The 17,526-nt window shown below is 38.8% G+C and overlaps 2 protein-coding genes across 3 annotated transcripts in view; one reads left to right on the top strand and one right to left on the bottom strand.

The window, feature by feature from the left end:
- Positions 1–3,197: 3,197 nt before the first annotated feature.
- Positions 3,198–7,212, bottom strand: LOC146635832 (uncharacterized). Its single transcript, XM_085350226.1, has 4 exons — positions 7,028–7,212; positions 4,112–4,416; positions 3,829–3,997; positions 3,198–3,324 (listed from the first exon to the last, which is right to left on the bottom strand). Exons 1-4 carry the CDS (start codon positions 7,210–7,212, stop codon positions 3,198–3,200), a joined length of 786 nt encoding a protein of 261 aa, XP_085206352.1.
- A 5,714-nt stretch (positions 7,213–12,926) lies between these two features.
- Positions 12,927–17,526, top strand: part of LOC146635831 (uncharacterized) — a 49,089-nt gene continuing 44,489 nt past the window's right edge. For both annotated transcript variants that reach the window (XM_085349082.1, XM_085349081.1), the window contains exon 1: positions 12,927–12,990. The gene's annotated coding sequence lies outside the window, so the exon portion shown is untranslated. The remainder of the gene's footprint in view (positions 12,991–17,526) is intronic.

Here is a 17,526-nt window from a genome sequence, read left to right as displayed (position 1 = left end):
AATAGGCCTACTTAAGAAAATAATAAGAGATATTTTTTTCCACTCTGGCTCAGCAAAATCTGATTATTATGCTGCACATGCTGATGAGAGACCAATGGACGAATGAGTGTTCAAAAGTTATTTTGGATTTATTTACAATGCTATACGTACAGTGTAAATATGAGCGCATTTAATAAAGATGTTTTCAGATGTGAGGAGGCCTCAGGGTTGACCGAGGACACGCTAGAGAGATTACATGCCTAGGGTGGCTGGTTCTGTTTCTATGCCAGTTATTTATATTTGGTCAAAAATAATTCTGATTGCTTTCATTGTATGACTATACCAGTAATAATAATTAGTATTAATTACAGACACTGTTATCTTTTAAATAATCATTTGGATTACAGTTTGAGCAAAGGCTCAAGCATATGTTACGAAATATGAAAATTATTTATGTTTGTAACATTAATAGCAATAGTAATCTGCCGTAAAAGGTTGATGGGCTATTGCCGACATGGACACACAACTTTGTGAATGTGATGACTTGAGAATGTGATGACTTGAGAACGTGGTGACGTGAGGTCAATATTTTTTTCCTTCAGATGACATTAATGATATGTCATAATGTGATTTAAGAAAAAATACATCTTGCCAGTATTGTAATTTTTGCTGTTAAGATTGCTTCTTACAGTAAATTAATTTTGGGGTCCATGTTTGTTAACTTTGTAATGTCTCTTAACTTGTTCAAAAGTGTTTGCGAAAAAGAAAAATTATTTGGGTTACACAATAATTAACATATAACAATAAGAAACAATAATTAACATGTCACTCATGTCAGTGCAGTGTTCTCCGCTTATGTTAGGCATGCAAGATTTAGTTCAAGGTCAACACCCCACACGTGTGAGTGTGAGTGAGTGAGCATGTGGGAAGAGAGAGTGTGTCTGTGTGTGGGAGGATGTTCTGTCAGAGTTCACTGTTAGATGATTTCTGAGCAGACTGGCTGGGTAATCTCAAGTTTTCCACTTTTCGAGTATAATTCTGTCATATTTGTGCTGGAAGAGGGAGCCATGTTGGAGATACTTTACAGCTTTTAATATCATTAAGCCACCAGGCTGCGGTCTCCCACTGAGGAAGTGGTGAGTAAACAAATGCATTTCAATTCCACGTGAGGATTCACATTTTGTGTTATGATACGGGTTGCGATGTGAGCCACGCCTTCATCCATCTGCCTTGTAGACTGCAACTTTTTAGACTGATTGTAGTGTAGTGTGTAGAAAAAAAGTATAGCATTTATTTGCATAAATGGGCTAAATACCTAATGGAAAACTTACAGAAATTATTATTTCTATTGGAGTAACAGAAATAATAAATAAATATTTATGTTAAGTGTGTCTTTAGAAAAAGTTGGAATGTAATTTTTTTTTTTTTTTGTTATGACATTTACTCAGGTGTTTCAAATGTAACAGAACGAAAATGCACTTGCACAATAAAATGTTGTTATTTTTTTTCCATGTATCCATCGGGTTATTGCAGCACAGAGTAAGCTCTTCAGAATGACCTCATATGACAAAAGTAACTTCACCTTATTTGCTCATGCTTGACTCAATAAGTGACAGATTTGTGACTATCAAGAGGATAAAAAAAGGTAGCATGATTATGGTCAGTGGAAAATGTGCAGGTGTAGTTATTTATTGGCGTATTTATTTTATTTAATTATTTACTTAAGTATTTTGAGACTAAAAGAAAAATATTCCAAATGCCAGGAAAGAAAACAGCTTGTTAATCTGACTTTCTTTGACTGTTTAGGGCCTAATTCTCGTGTGTGTGTGTGTGTGTGTGTGTGTGTGTGTGTGTGTGTGTGTGTGTGTAAGTAACCTGGACAGTAACTGCCACATTCTTGGATTCATGTGTGTATGTTAGTTAATCACTAAATGGAAATGCTCATGCTCCTTATCTGCAAACAAGGAACTACGTTTACTTCGAGGTGTTTCATAAAGAAAGAGATTAAATTAGAAAAATCCGATAAAACTTTATTAATCCCTCAGGTGGGTTCCTCTGGGAAATTCTGTTTCCAGTAGCACAGCTCCAACAGAAGCTGCAAAAGGATGCAAGAATAGAAATATACCATATATACACATATATAAATACGGAGTATATAATAGCGATAAGTACACTGTAAAAAAAAAAAGTGCTGTTTTTACAGGAAAACGCTGGCAGCTGGGGTTACCAGGGACTTCCTAAAAAAATACAGCAGCACAGTATATCGCGTTACAGATGCAATATGTAAATTGATTTACAGTGAATGAAACTCACATTAAAACTGTTAAATCTACAGAAAAAAGAAGTTAATTTCACACGTTGATGTTATATATAAATAGACTATTTCCTGTATCTTTTACAAGTAATAAATGCTTATTGTGGATCCATAAATTGTAAAATTAACAGGGAAATATGGAACAAAAAACTAATTTAAAATGGTAGAACAACGGTGAAACTGTGCATATTAAATGGAGCTGCTCTGTATATTATACATAAAATCCATTACTGTGCTGTATATTTTATGTTTTAATGTAAAATTTTAACCATAAACCAGCAAATTTGTTACTGCTACGCCTACACCCAAACATGCAAAAATACATCTTGAGAAAACACAAGAGTGGAAAATATCACTTTTGGGAAATTTATTTTGCAGCCAGATTAGCCAAATGACAGCAATTGGATGCATTTTTTCCAACTAACACAATATGCAAGGCACACAGCAACTACACAATTCAATCAGAATATAGGCTATAAAAGCTGTGGAACATTCCTGCAAAGCAAGAACCATGTTCATGAAACAAGCATTTGTTAGACCCTCCACCAGAAAAAGTTAAATAACCTGTTAAGACTTTAAAACAAAAAACACATATTGTGCCAAAAATGATCATAATCACCGTGCAACGCAACACGCACCCTGCTGTCACCACAACCATGGCCCTGGTAAGAAAACATCAGCAAAACCACATGGTGAAACACACCTACACATGTGGTCTAGAAACACTGCAGTAGCAGCATGTTGTTTTTTTTCTTTTCTTATGTAAATAAAGAACATTCCTACAAAGAAAGAACATCTTCATGAATTGGCTTCATGCATTCGACCAGTAAAAGGTTCCAGTACACATTGTGGAACAAAATTAACAAAGTAAAACTAACAGTCCACAGAGAGTCAAGATTTAGGCTTAGCGCCACTCGTGGTCGGCGAGATCCTGAATCAGGGTGAGGACTCGAGGGTTCACACTGAGACGACGCTTTGAGTTTTTATTCTCTACTTTGGTTCCTTTTTCTGGGTTTATGGAGAAGAAACACCTGTAGAATAAAAATCATATAAAAGTTTATTAAGCATTTTTATAATTGATCAGTTAAAATACACGTACAAAGTAAGTAAAAATTAAGTATATACATATATACACACAGTCATGGCCATGACCACGTTCAAGACAAAGTATAACCAAAATGCTGTGGGGAAGTGAACAATGCATGGTCAAAAGTATTGGCACCCTTCTGCAGTGATATGTCACACTTTAGCATTTTTAAAATCCAAAGCAAAGGTTATAGGTAGTCAGACGTCAGCTGACGCTTGGTCTAGCCCTGAGTCTCGGCCAGGCTTGGACCCGGATTCAGACTGTTAATGTATTTAAAAAAACCAAACAAACAAAAAAAAACCAACAACAAAAAACTGAAAAAAACAACTGAAACCGGCTCCAAAGCCGACCGAGACTCAGAGCCAGACCTGGACTCGAACCACATCAAAGCCAGACTCCAGATCCCAGAGTCTCAGTTATGAGAAATAACAAAGCCATATTTGTTCACCTCTGAAGAAACTCTAAAGTGGAAGCCAGCTCAGATGGATAATGGATGTTGAAATTGTAGTAGCTCCCGAACACGAGGCACAGTGCAGAAATGAAGGAGGATATGTTTGTGCTGACGAGGTTCCGATCAATACTCAGCGTGTATCTTCTTGAGGAATAGCAGGACTGTCCTGTCAACAAATTATTTAACAGGTTATATCAATAAACACGGCAGTCACATGACAATCTATAAAAAGTGCACTTAAAAAAAAAGAGAGAGAGAAAGAGCTATGAAACAGACTTACCACACACGATAATAGTGGGTGTCAGAGACACTTGCTCCAGTTGTACCTCATCTGCCAGACATGTATCTTCAACACAGAGAAGCATGGACTCCTCCTTCTCTTCAAAGTAGCTGAGCAGAAGCAGGACCATCTCTTTCACATCATCTGAGCAGCCACTCTGCGGTCCCCGCATCCTCTGAAGCCTTGCATAAGTCTGAAGCAACACCTTGCTTTTGCTGACAGCAACTGTGGTCAAGTAGTACATAAGCCTTTTCCCCTTCAAATCCAAATTTCGTGTGAATGTCTCTTTGAGGTCAATCCCAGTCCGGTTGTTCAGTGATGACGCGACGAATCCTACTTCCGGGTCTAAAGTAGTCTGCGTTTAATATGGCTTTTGTGTTGTTAACATGTTTAATGTTATGTATTTTCTTCTATTTGATCTCAAAAGCTCCTAAAACAGTCAGTGATCCCTGTTGACCTCCCTCGGCTTTTATTACCGCTAATCATTTATTTAAGCTCAGTTTTTAAAACCTTAGGATGTAACTACAGCCCAACCCATGCAGCAGTATATGAATGACTAACCTCGTATTGTAGATGGATTATCTCAGTTGTTCTCCTGGCTGAAGTTTGGTCCTCTTACAGCATCCTGCCATGCGATTACATTTGTTTCTGACCACCGAGAAAACTCATGTTAACTTTTATCGAGTGGAAAAAAAAGTTAGCTTGTTTATATTATGCTAACATAGCTATGTCGCTAGCGGTCACGTAGCACATCATTATATACCAGCTAGCCCAACTTCAGTAACCCTACAAACGTCACTAGGGTTGCCAACTCCCTGAAAAATAAATAAGGGACACCTCGTGGCCAGGGCCGGGCGACCCAGTTGTCTTCACCCTTCCCAGTGTGGTGAATTTTCTAGCTCTTTTTTTGTGTGTGAAATTATTTTTTTAACCCTTTGACTTGAATTTGATTTAAGTAGATGTGTATTCTTTGTGATATGAACACATGTGAAACAAATGATCATTTAGCCATTTATTTTCAAAATGACAACATTAACACAATAAAACAGGTCTCTTTCTTAAACAGAAGCCTGTCATGCTTAACTTTTGAGAATATAAGTAAATCTTTCTTTAAAAGAACTCTGTCCTGCTTAACTTAAAATAATAGAAAACAATAGAAAGAAAAACATTCTTGTAACAGTGCACATTTAGTGCATTTAGTACAATTGGCTTCAGTTGAGGTATTATTTCAGCTTTTCTAATCCTAATCAGCTGCTCCCGTTTGTAAACCCGCTTGTTCCCATGATTACGCATCATAACTCATCATCATTATTCATCTATGTATTACTTTTATGTATTAGTCATCTATTTGTTGTAATCATGTTTATTACACAAAATAAATTATATTATCACACTTCTGGCCACATAGCGCTGATATTCACTGCACATGCCCATATTAACTTTTTCCAGCCAGGTGTTTTCCTTTTCCCATTTTTCCCTTTGTCTGAGCAAACAAACATTGCTGCTCTAATGCTGGGCTCACACTGTGCGGTTTTAGGCCCATTTTGAGCCGATTTTTGAGTGATCGGACCGATTTTGGCCTTCATCGTGCATCGTGTAGTATACGTGGGGTAACGAGAAGTGATTAACACCTCACGACCAGCTCCCGATCATCAATCGCTCGTGAGGGTCTCACCACAGCCACTCACACTGCTCGCGCGCAAACACGTAAACGTTGGTGTAAAAGATGGAGCAGCACGGCTGTGCAGCGTGTGATCTGGACACAAGCGATGGAGGCACAACTTGTAGAACTTTGGAAAGCTCATCCGAGCCTTTTCGATGTGGCATCACAAAATTATCACGACCACAACAACCGTGAAAATAGTTGGATTTACATTGCTGCTCAGTCACAGCTGCCTGATCAATGTTTTTCATTAGCAATTTAGCAAAGTTGATGGTGGTGGTGTGTCTGTGTGAGTGTAAGACGGAGAGAGAGCGAGCGACAGATTTTCTGTTATAACCTTCATGTTATGGAGGCACAGTGTGAGCACTCAGGTCGCATCAGAGCATCGGGCGGTATAGTGTGAGACCTGCATCGTGACCTACCAACTTCTAACCCCTGCGAGTCAATCGTGCAGTTTGAGCAGGAGCTGAATAACGCGACTGTAAAAATCACACAGTGTCTGCCCAGCTTTAGGTGTACTGTCGTCCGAGACTTGCACCGCAGTGTCGGCGTTTGTTTCCCTGTTGGCCATGCTTCTTGTTGTGGTCATCTGTTGTCTTCCGGTTTTTTCTCCGTAAGCGACCTTTCCTGACCAATGAGATGAGCGGTAATCTGAATTGTCATACTCGAATTGTCATAAGTGTGCTGTCAGCTCATTGGTCACAAAGCAGGAGAGGGGCTGGGAATTATGTTTTCAAACAAAGCGTTAATTCCATTAAAAGTTATAGACTACTTTTGATTCTCACTGTATTACGGGACAAAATGCGTCCCTTATTAGCTCAATACGGGACGTGTACTTTTGTTACGGGACGATTCCGTATTTTAAGGGACGGTTGGCAACCCTAAACGTCACTGCTGTTTAGTTTTCTGTCTTCATTTATGCTGGAAGTGATAACAGAGCTGTACGTTTTAATTTGTTTCCAAAACCCCGCAGTCAGGACATGCTATATTGTATTTAGATAGAAGCTAGCGAGCTAACTTCCTGCTAACTTCTAACTCCGTTAAATGTCATAAATTCCGTTTTCATGGATGCCTGGATGTTAAACTCAATTGTTACACCTGGTAGAGCAGAACGCTGATCATTTTATTAAAGATGAAAGACTTTAGACAGTTTTTCAACTCTCAGTAATGCCACAGTGATCGTTTGATATATGGACCTGCAGCGGAGTTTAGACCCAGACACGGCTAGTGACGTCAGACTGAACAACCGGGTAAGTTCCTTGAAGTGGACAGACATGCCAAGTTCATCAAACCAAAACGGCCACTCCTCCCTAAGGCATTTGATACTTTTCCCCTGATTGACATGTTGACGTTGTGTGTAGTAAGTGGACTTCATTAGACTTTTAACCTCTTCTGGATTGGCATCAGCTTGCTGGAACATCACCTTGAGTTTTTCCATCTTTTGCTGTTGGCTCTCTGGAGTTTCTTCAAGAGGCAGAAATTCTACATTCCATTTAATGCACCCGTATGTATCCTGCATGGCTGCTCTTTCTTCTAAAGGGATCTCGTCTGTGTGGTCTGAGTCAGTCTGATGTTTTCTTTTTCTTATTTTGGGTGTTGAAGTGCGCCTTACATTTTCAATTCTGTTCTGCAACTGTTTGACAAGTGAAAGGTAGCCTGCACCAACAATATCACCCTCTATTAAATCTTGCAGAGAATTGGGATATTTTGCCACCATTTTTTTTGCAACGTCAATTGAATGTTTTCTACCTACATGTGGGCATTTTTCCATCATCTCAGTCACAACAATCCGGACCATTTGCCTCCTCAGTTTTGGGCGAGGCCTTTTCCTCCTCTCAAGAAAATGCATCACTTCTGCAGGAAGTTTACTCCATGGAATTTCAAAGTTGTCATCCCATTGTGTGTCACATCCTGGGCTGCTGGAAGAGGTCGACGATAGACTTTGGGGTGAAAGTGAGAGCAATGACAGCGACTGGGTTGATGAGGCTTCCACAGATGATAGCGAGCTGTTCTCTGGAGTTTGGTCTTTCAATTACAAAACAAATACAATTATGATTCACACTGTATGTCTGTTCATGACCATCTCTGCTTTTGAGTTTGAATAGTTGTTTGTTGTTTTTACTTACATTTCTGTTTCCAAGCAGAAAGAAGCTTTCTTGCTTGTACAGATCTTAATGCTGTCATCAAATCTGCCTCCATTACGAAGCGTAGATCATCACTTGTCTCAACTCCAATGGACTGCAAGTGCTCCTCCAGGATGTTTTTGTTCACAGCTTGAAGTTCTGGTAGGACTTCCGTGATGGCGACATCTAGGAAGGTTCGCTCTGAGTCACTCATACTTGCACTGGAGAAGAAATGCCACATCCAAACAAAATAGAAAATCACATACAGTTCATACACTTGATGGAGCAGGGTGTGGATTACGTGACACTTATATTAATGTTAAACTATTTACAGTGAGAAGTGAGCTATTAGTTGGACATTATTTTGCCACAATACTATGCTTTAGTGGAATGATTCGGTATTCTTCAAGAATGTATGATACCAAAGGATAGAAATCAGGCAGGTCATTAATGTTGATACACTGTAACCCAAGACTGTCCTTTGTCACAGAATACAGATGGTATTCTGAGAGGAAGATGCCTTTGTGGATATCCATTAGAACATACACAGATGTGTCATTTTGAATCAAGATGAGTAGAAGTTCACCAAACTCCGTACACTCGTCATTTCTGTACACAAGAAACTGTCCCTTTTTATATGCAGTGCCCTTGTACTGAATGTCTGTGGTAACTGTGGTATTGCTTTCTGAAAAAGCTAACTCCCTGACCGCATGCTGAATAGTGTCACTGTAGAGGTTGGGATAAAACACACAGCTCTCCTTCACTTGCAGCAGTTCACGGCATTCTTGCCCTGCTAAAAGATAAGCCTGATACATCTGATGACGTGTTGACAAAGTTTGACAAATATTTTTGAAGCTTTTCAAGTGTCTGGCACATCTTTTGAAGTAACTGTGTTTACATTCAAACCTAAGCGTCCATAACCTCATGTTAAGGTTCAAAATTGAGGAAGGAGAGTACAAACCACCCTTGGTCCAGAAGCTCATGGTCAAACAATGATTTTTAATGAATACACACGTGTGGGAAGACAACTCTGTACGCAGACAGCAAGTGATCTTCGACTTAATCAAAGCATAAACAGATATTTTATAGCATCAGGGTTTGATTTACTGACGCCCCTTCATGCGTCACAGATACATTTTATACATAGATCAGATCAACACCACAATGACTTTTAACCCAGAAGATCATCTTCTATTTTCATGGCCGATTCCTCCGGTCAACCTTTCAGTTCCTCTTTCTTGCCGAGAAGACAAGGACGGTTCCTCTTTTACCGAGACATGACTAATCTCTCTCTCCTCTAAATAAATCTAACTCATGTGTGTGTGTGTGTGTGTCACGACCTCACATGCTCTCTGTGTCACCTCTTCACCTACTAACTGTCTGTGTCTCGTCCTCAAATGCTCTTTCTCAATTCACCTGTTGCACTTCTGACCTTTTACCAGACCAGAGGCTCACTGAGACTATGTGTATGTCATCTGCTAAATAAATGTTCTAATCAAGAACCCCTACTAAAAGCTTTAATACAAGAATATGAACATATAAAAGATATTAAAATGAACTGTTGTGTAAGCATGTATTGCAATTCCTTCTATGTTCTAGTTTTCCCTCAGCATGTATCACCTGAACAGTCACGTCAGTGAAGCTTAAGACCTTTAAAGAACCTGAACATCAACTCAAATAAGCACAGATATGCAATATGTATAAAATAGTTATAACTGCATCTGAAATACAAAATTAACATCATCATAAACATCTTAAGGCCATCTTAAAGCTATCTGTTACATTGTTAAAGCAATGATCATACTGCAGATTATATTATCAATGCAATGGTACTGATAATAATTATTTAACAATAGCAGTAAAATAATTTCCCTGCTCCACACTCATCAATGGACCAAATTTCAACAACAGTGCTGAATAATGGCGCAAATAGTGGTGCTTGGGTTTTAGTTGAATTCCAGGAAACAACATCTTTCTCATCTCCAAATATTCTTGGATCAAAATGTCAGCAAATGCTATCTGGGACAAGGAAATGCTCTGAGCACAAATAAGATCCACAATATCTTTCAACTGGAGAGCTAACTGCCATACTTCATCCTCATGGTTTTGTACTTTGTCACCAATCAAAACTGGCAGCAATCTCAAAAGGTTCCAGTTTTGAACGGCTTGCCCTGATAATTTGGATCCGTCAGGTTTGACAGTACATGGCTTTGTAAGTGCTTCAGATCCTTTATATTTAAACTGTTTAATGCGTCTGTTTAACTCATTCACTGCCAGCCATTGGCAGTGAATGAGTTAAACCCATTGACTCATTCACTGCAATTGACGGCTATAGACGTCAATGGCAGTGAATGAGTTAAAAGGGAGTATGTGAACCATTTTTTATAATGTTCTTCAGGTACAGTGCTAGATCATATGACACAACTCCTTCAAAGAGGTCATGACCTAGACAAGGTGGGAGACCAGGCTGGGATACGTGAAAAGACTGAAGGGTATAGAGATTGACAGACCACGTGACTTTCGCGCATTGCATGCTGGGAACTCGTGGCAAAACAATCCAAGTACCGCATCAAATGCAAGCATTTGCAGCACCGCAAAACATTCATTCTTCGGTTCCAATAAATTCTTGCTTTTTCTTCGCCCCCAAATAGGTATGTACAAAACGAAGGAGAACAATGCCGGTCCGTACAAAGACAGACTTGATGAAAAGTCAAAGAAAAGATACGAGGAAAAAAATCAAACCAGTGAAAGGGTCAGACCCTTATGAGCACACAGAGTGGACAAAAGACGTTAGCGTGCTGCCCAACTTTCACCACGCTCATATTTATAATCATACGGTTCTTGGAGTGAGTGCATACACTCGTGAAGTTTAGTAACTTCAGGTCACTGCAACAAGCCCAGGTACAGTTTACCGACGGATGGGTACAGGACCTTGAAATGCACCGTGTAGAACGAAAGACCATCGTACGTATCATAAGTTTACCAGTCTCACAAATCGTCTTCATAAATACACATTCGTTAACCGTTTATTAATAGGACCTTTGAGCTCAAGGGTAATTAATTAGTAGTGGAAATAATTTCTGGTACGCGTTACAGAAATGTAGCAGTGACAATAGTACTGTATGTTGTAATCGCACTGGACAATTAGTGATACAAAACAACTGTTTTATCCTGTGAATAAAAGTATATGTTTTTGTCAATGTACCATGGTAATAACAGAAACGAAACACAATATTGTGTCAGGACAATTCACTATTTATGCACAATAAATAAAGGAGCATAGCGCGACCATTTCTGTTCAGCGCCAGACTTGCTTGTAACCTATATCACCAATTATGTTATGAAAATGACGTATTAACTACTACAAAACTCTGACCTTTGTGGAAATGCTTGGAGCAGACTAACCTGTGAGCTGGAGTGTTCTGGGACGTTATATTTGGTCTTTGGATGGCTGCAATCCAGGCCATCCGTCGCCACTTTGTTACTTCGGAAACATGGCTCGAACAATTTCTCTTCAACGACGTAATCCGATAAAAACGATCTCTTTACCCGTCGGCTTCCCGTGGCTGTCATGCGACCGGCTATTGCAGTTAATAATACAACAGCTTCTTGACATTTTTGTGTTTCTTTTTATCGCTGTGTGACTGATTTCAATTGAAAGCCTGCGTTCGCTAGTACCTCTTGCCACGAGTTCCCAGAATCCTTTGCGGTTTTACCCCTGAATGACGTCACATTTTCAATCTCTATATAATATGCATGTTAAATTTTATATTTGGGGTGAAATATCAAGTCTTTTCAAGTCCCAGGTCATTGGTGTAAAAGTCCAAGTCAAGTCACAAGTCTTAGAACATTTTTTCAAGTCAAGTCTAAAGTCATAAAATTAATGACTCGAGTCTGACTCGAGTCCAAGTCATGTGACTCGAGTCCACACCTCTGTTTCAAAGCCTTTACTTTAAAATATACGCCGTTCAATAGCTGAGCTTAATCTTACAGAGAATGATCAAAGCTCATGTAGAAACAAACAAACAAATGAACAAAAGATTTTCTCCTTCATTTCTGTCAAACAAAGCTGTATGACACGTTTCCAGTGGTTAGTATCATGGTTGCTAGGCAACCTGGGCAGCGCAACGCAGCCTTTTTTTTTTTTTACTTTATTGACAAACAACAGTATCAGCGCAACGGAGGCTAGACCGTCCCATTTCACAAGCCTTGCACTTCCGGCCTTAGCGGTCTTTGAGTACGCGGCCCTTGAGGATCGTTGAGGCTGCGTCCTTTAAGGCTGCAGACCCTGAATTGGGAGACAGCCTACACCTGTCGCTGTACCGATCGGGTTTCCGGTACGGATCGGGTAGTGACACCGCCACGTCCTTGAAATTCAGGGAAATGAAGGACGCATTTGAGGGCCGCATTTCGAGCAGCCTTCAAATTGGGACAGCCTTCGTCGCGTCGCTGTGACGTAATCGGTCTTAAAATGCGGCCTTTAAGGCTGCAGACCCTGAATTGGGATACAGCCATAGTCTATTCCTCGTCCACACGTAAACACAAAAAAAAGTTTTAAAAGATCTCAGTTTTCGGTGATTCGAACGCCGTTCACGTGTGGACGAAACAGTTGCGTTTTCAAAAATACCCGTGTAGGTGCGGACGTAGTGTAAAAGAGTTAGTAGTTTATTTTATTACTCCCTGTAATTTATTGCAGATTACTCCTATTTGCTTAATTGTTTACTAAATGTTTGAGGTGTGAAATAAACCGCAATGGAGCAAAATATGGCTGTGTGTGGTTGGAGGATGTGTTTGGGCGTGGGCGCGTGCACGCGCTAGGAAGGGGGGGAGGCGAACATTTTTCTTGTAAAACAAAGGGGGGCCCAGCAAAAAAAGTTTGGGAACCACTGCTCTAAGCGATAGATTTGTGTGGAGAAAGCCAGATTTGAAGTTTATGCTTTTATTTTGAAGGGAGGTCTTATAAAGCGGAAGTCCGTTCCGCCTGCACGAGACGTCACACTAAACAGGGACAGTTTTTATTTGGACCCAAGATAAGAAAGCGGAGGACAACACAGACGCAATCAAAGCTGTTGGCTACGCATTTATTACGAACGGTATGTAACGGGAGCTCTTACTAAACACAGAGCGACATGTTTTTAATCTCAGTGGATGTGTGTACGCCGTTAGTCGTTTCAGGCTTAGCTAGAAGCTAACCTCAGTTAAGCTAGTAAAGGCAGCCTGTAAAAATTGCAGCAGCTACTGTTTGGAGAAACAGTTGGATAGCCGTGCTGCCATGTTTCATGCAGAGGAGTGTGAGCTTGGGATAATACTTTTAGCATCCATATGAAAAAGATCTGTTTGTATCATAAATGCTGCAAAATGTGGGTCGCATGTGCATGTTCTCTTAGATGGTATACAGTTTAAAACACTTTTCTTTTCTTTGTTAAAAAATAAAACATAAGAAGAGACTTGTATAGATATACATATGTATATGAGTGTGTATACCTGTGTACAGGCAAAGCAAAGGCCTAATTGCAAACAGGGGATTCCCAGGGTTTTTAAAATGGGGTGGCACAGACCTCCCCTAAACCTAACCTAACAGCATGACAAGGTTTTAGTAATAAAAAACACTTTGTTAGGTTTAATTGTTTAAAAAAGCACCTGGTCAGGTTTTGATAACCAAAATAGCAAGTGATGTACAGATGGCAATTTTTTCTTTATGATTATGATCATCATAATCATAAAGGTTTTTTTCTTTCTTTTCTTTTCTTTTTTTTTTTTTTACTGAGAACTGTAGTTGACAGGATATTTGACAGGGAGAATCAACTTTTCTTTAATGCAAAAAAATTTCATAGTGCATTAAGGAAATCTGATCACTTATTTTACTAAGTTACAGGGTCCTATTTCCCTGTGCACTGCTAAAAGAAAGAGATACAGATATTTAAATGAAGATTAGCTTGTGTACACCCACTTTTTACCACACATTTTGAAACATTTTGAAAATGTAGGTGTGTGGAAACGATTGAGCAGTAGCAATTAATGAGTAATTACTCTAACTTATAATTTTAACAGATAACCTTTCTCTTATTAGTCACCTTGGCCAATGTGTGATGTAGAGGAATAAGAGTATAGCTTGAAGAAACTTTAATTAACTCCTATTTAACATGTTAGCAATGATATTCTGCACTGAGAAGAGTCATGAATGCAGAACCATTAGCGCTTACTGGGTTTGATAACACAGGCAAGTTCCGCATGTAAGTTAACAGACTTTTCATTTTACAACTGCAATCTAAAGGTCTTATTCAACTTACTTTTGGCTCAGTAATATTCTTTCATCTGTAACGTAGATGTATTGCAAAGACTTCTCAGAGTAGTCCCTGCACATAAATTCAATAATTTACATATAGAGAGTTGTTTTTCAAAGCAAATACATGTAATTTAATTTCAAAAATGGATAAATATCATGAAAATTTAATTCAGATGAAAAATAAATGAAGGGAGAGGTGGTGTAGTTAGAGAGACAATGCTGTCTGTTATTGAGTTGGGCTGTAGTTACGTGGATTTGTATGCCTCAGCACACCTGGACCATCATGGGCCACCAAACCCGAGCTCAAGCGAACTGCTAAAAAACCCCACTGAGCGATCCAGAGAGAAAAGCAGCTGCAGGCAGCCTTTAGCTCCTCTAGGTCAGCTGCAGATACTGTGTTTTACTTCTTCTTGATTTGGAAAACAGACTAAAGTGCTACATTGTGAAAAACTGAATTGAAACATGATGTACATAGTGCTGAGTTATGCAGAACTGAATTTTAGAAGACACAACGAATAGGAATGGGTTAATATTTTGTTTAATTATTAAACCAAAAACTTGTTAGGAAATATGGCTTTTTGAAAAGGTCACTTAGATGCAGCTTTGTGTCTCTATAGTTTACATTTTGAGTAAAGGTGTTATTTTGTCCTATGAAAAAGTTTGTTTGGACACAGTTTAATTTTTTTTATTTTTGGCAGCAGGAAGCTGGATCGAGTCTGTGGGCTGTATTTCACACTCTGTGCTCTAGTTTCAAGTTATTGACTTGAGGCACTTTTAGTCTAGAGTTCTATTTCCTGCATTTCTAAGAATCATTTAATTTTAGAAGTTGTGCATGATGTGTAGTATACGAGCACAAAATGTTAAGATGTTAAATACTTGCTAGATAATATCTGGTAATGTTATTTTGTAGCTTTTGTACTACTAGTATTATTGCTGTTGTTTTTGTTTGTTTGTTGTTGTTGTTTTTTACTGCTCCTGAAACGTCTTGTGAAATTGTTCAAGTCCTCTATCTTGTAGGCTGTCTGGAAGCATTTTTGTTCTATCCCAGACACACACATTCATTTTTATTTATTTTTAACCATTTTTAATATCCTCATTCAAATATATAATTTTTCATGAAGTTGGTAATCTCATCTCTCATCGAATGGATACTGGGACATTTTCCTGCACCAAAAACTTCACGGAGAGGAGTTTGGACATGGACATGTTTTACCACACCACAAAGTAAAGCTGGATTTACGGTCTGTCCGTACTGCATGTCAGATACCAGATTGGTTTGGCTTTCTCAGGCTGCAAGACAATGTCATCTGATGAAAATATGTGGACTGACTGAAGATGAGCCAAAAGCATGTTTTTTTTTTTTGTTTTTTTTTCTTGCTAACCTTAATATTTTTTTTGTTTTTATTTTAATTTTTTTTGCATTACCACTTGCATTGCCTACCAGATCAACAAGGAGTGTATCGTTTGTTTTTCTTTGAGAAGTAATGTCTGGATATAATTTTTATTGAAGATATACTTTTGCAATCTTTTTGGATAATACAGTCAAAGGTTGGGTAATGTTTTCAAATTTTCTAAATGGCATCAGCATTTAAATACCTGAATGTTGATACACAACTTAGATTATAAGTGTACATACATTCATGGACATAAATGTCAAATCAATATAACGCTGTCAGTAATTTATGAGAAATGTAATTTTTTTCTGGGGCTGAATGGCTGCATAACGTATATTAGGGCTGCTCAATTAATTGAATTTTAATCTCGATTACGATCTAGGGTTTCAACGATCATTAAAAATGACTGAGCCGATTATTAGCCCCTCCCTCGTGCTTTACTCTCGCGCTGCTCCGTGTGGCAAACCGATCGCACCTCTCTGCATTTCGAACACGTGTCACAACAATTAAGAGCAGCGGTCTCCAACCTTTTTTGCGCCACGGACCGGTTTATGCCCGACAATATTTTCATGGACCGGCCTTTAAGGTATAGCGGATAAATACAACAAAATAAAACTAGTACCGGTACCGAAAAAAAGGAAATTTATTCATAACACACGTGAAAAGACCAAGGAAAACCGAGTAAATGATTAAAAACGATAACAAAATAACGCTGAAAACCGGTTAAAAACCCTGAAAACTATACATTTCACACCTGAGCCTCAACTCTCGCGGCCCGGTACCAAACGACTCACGAACCGGTACCGGTCCGAGGCCCGGGGATTGGGGACCGCTGATTAAGCGGACCCGAGGGAAGCTCTGAAAGCTAAGCAGAAGTTATTTGGAGAGGAGAGTGACTGCTGTTGGTTGAAAAGAGAGGTAAAAAAAACTTCAGTGGTGTGGAAACGTTATGGGTTCACGGAGTCAGATGTGGATCAAGTAGACATAGTGTGTAAACTTTGCTACATTGTCGTAGCTGCACCACAGAGCAACACTGCAAAGTTCACTAAACATAGATGTTTACATTTTTCATTTATTTTTTATATTGCAAACATTTGCACTGTTATCAGTATTTGCACACTATTTTATATTATTTTTTTGACAGTCTTTAAAGTCATTATTCAATACATTGTTATTGTTAAATAAATATCGTCAAATAATCGAGATCTCAATTTCAGTGAAAATAATCGTGATTATCATTTTTGCCATAATCGAGCAGCCCTAACGTATATCTTTCATAGTAAAACAGTCAAGAATTTGGTGCCAAATATTTTGTCTATATTTGGGGTTTTCTGAAATGTGACCGTATACCTGCTTACATTTTAGTAGCAGTGAAAGTTTGAAAAATTCTGAACTTGTCAAGGCCAAGGTTATAATTGTGTCAGAAAGGTTTGGTTCACAGCACTCATTGGTAGAAGCTAATACACAGTAAAATGGGGAATTCCCAGGACATCACTGGAGATCTGAAGAGGATTATAGGAGTACACAAGTGAGAAATGTGTCTGAGCCCTTTCTAAACCATTGCAGATTCTGGCATCATCAGATGGAATGGAATAGAATAGATTCAATTATATAAGTCATTGGGAACTGTACATACTTTGTTAAGATTTGAAAAAGACCCGAAGGACACCATAAAAAGTTGGTTTGAAGAGTCAAAAACCACCAAAGCACAGCTCTGCCATGGATTGGGAGCTGACAGAAGATCATTGCTGAGCAAGTTTTACATCACCATTGACCGAGAGGCTGCGTCTGAAGAGAAAAACCACTGCAACAAAATCAATACTTTTAAAATCAGTTAATGTTGATAACCTACCAAAAGGACAAAGAAGACTTTGAGAGATTTTTTTTATGAACAAGCATTGAGCTGTTGCTGCCAGTGAAGCTGGTACATCGAATTAGAGTGGATATAA

The sequence above is a fragment of the Diplotaxodon limnothrissa genome, linkage group LG3, assembly GCF_057381915.1.
Source record: "Diplotaxodon limnothrissa isolate DT_005_m linkage group LG3, D_limnothrissa_male_GT1.1, whole genome shotgun sequence".
Lineage (NCBI taxonomy): Eukaryota > Metazoa > Chordata > Actinopteri > Cichliformes > Cichlidae > Diplotaxodon > Diplotaxodon limnothrissa.
Note: the sequence above shows the minus strand (reverse complement) of the source record. Positions and strands in the feature narration are given on the sequence as shown.

What these genes read in the sequence shown, in the direction of transcription:
- LOC146635832 (XM_085350226.1), bottom strand. Translation starts at nt 7,212, where the DNA reads ATGGAAAAACTCAAGGTGATGTTCCAGCAAGCTGATGCCAATCCAGAA. An exon ending in ACCCACTATTATCGTGTGTG is followed by an intron (nt 3,998 to 4,111) that starts GTAAGTCTGTTT and finishes ATTTGTTGACAG; the next exon opens with GACAGTCCTGCTATTCCTCA. An exon ending in ACTTTAGAGTTTCTTCAGAG is followed by an intron (nt 3,325 to 3,828) that starts GTGAACAAATAT and finishes TTTATTCTACAG; the next exon opens with GTGTTTCTTCTCCATAAACC.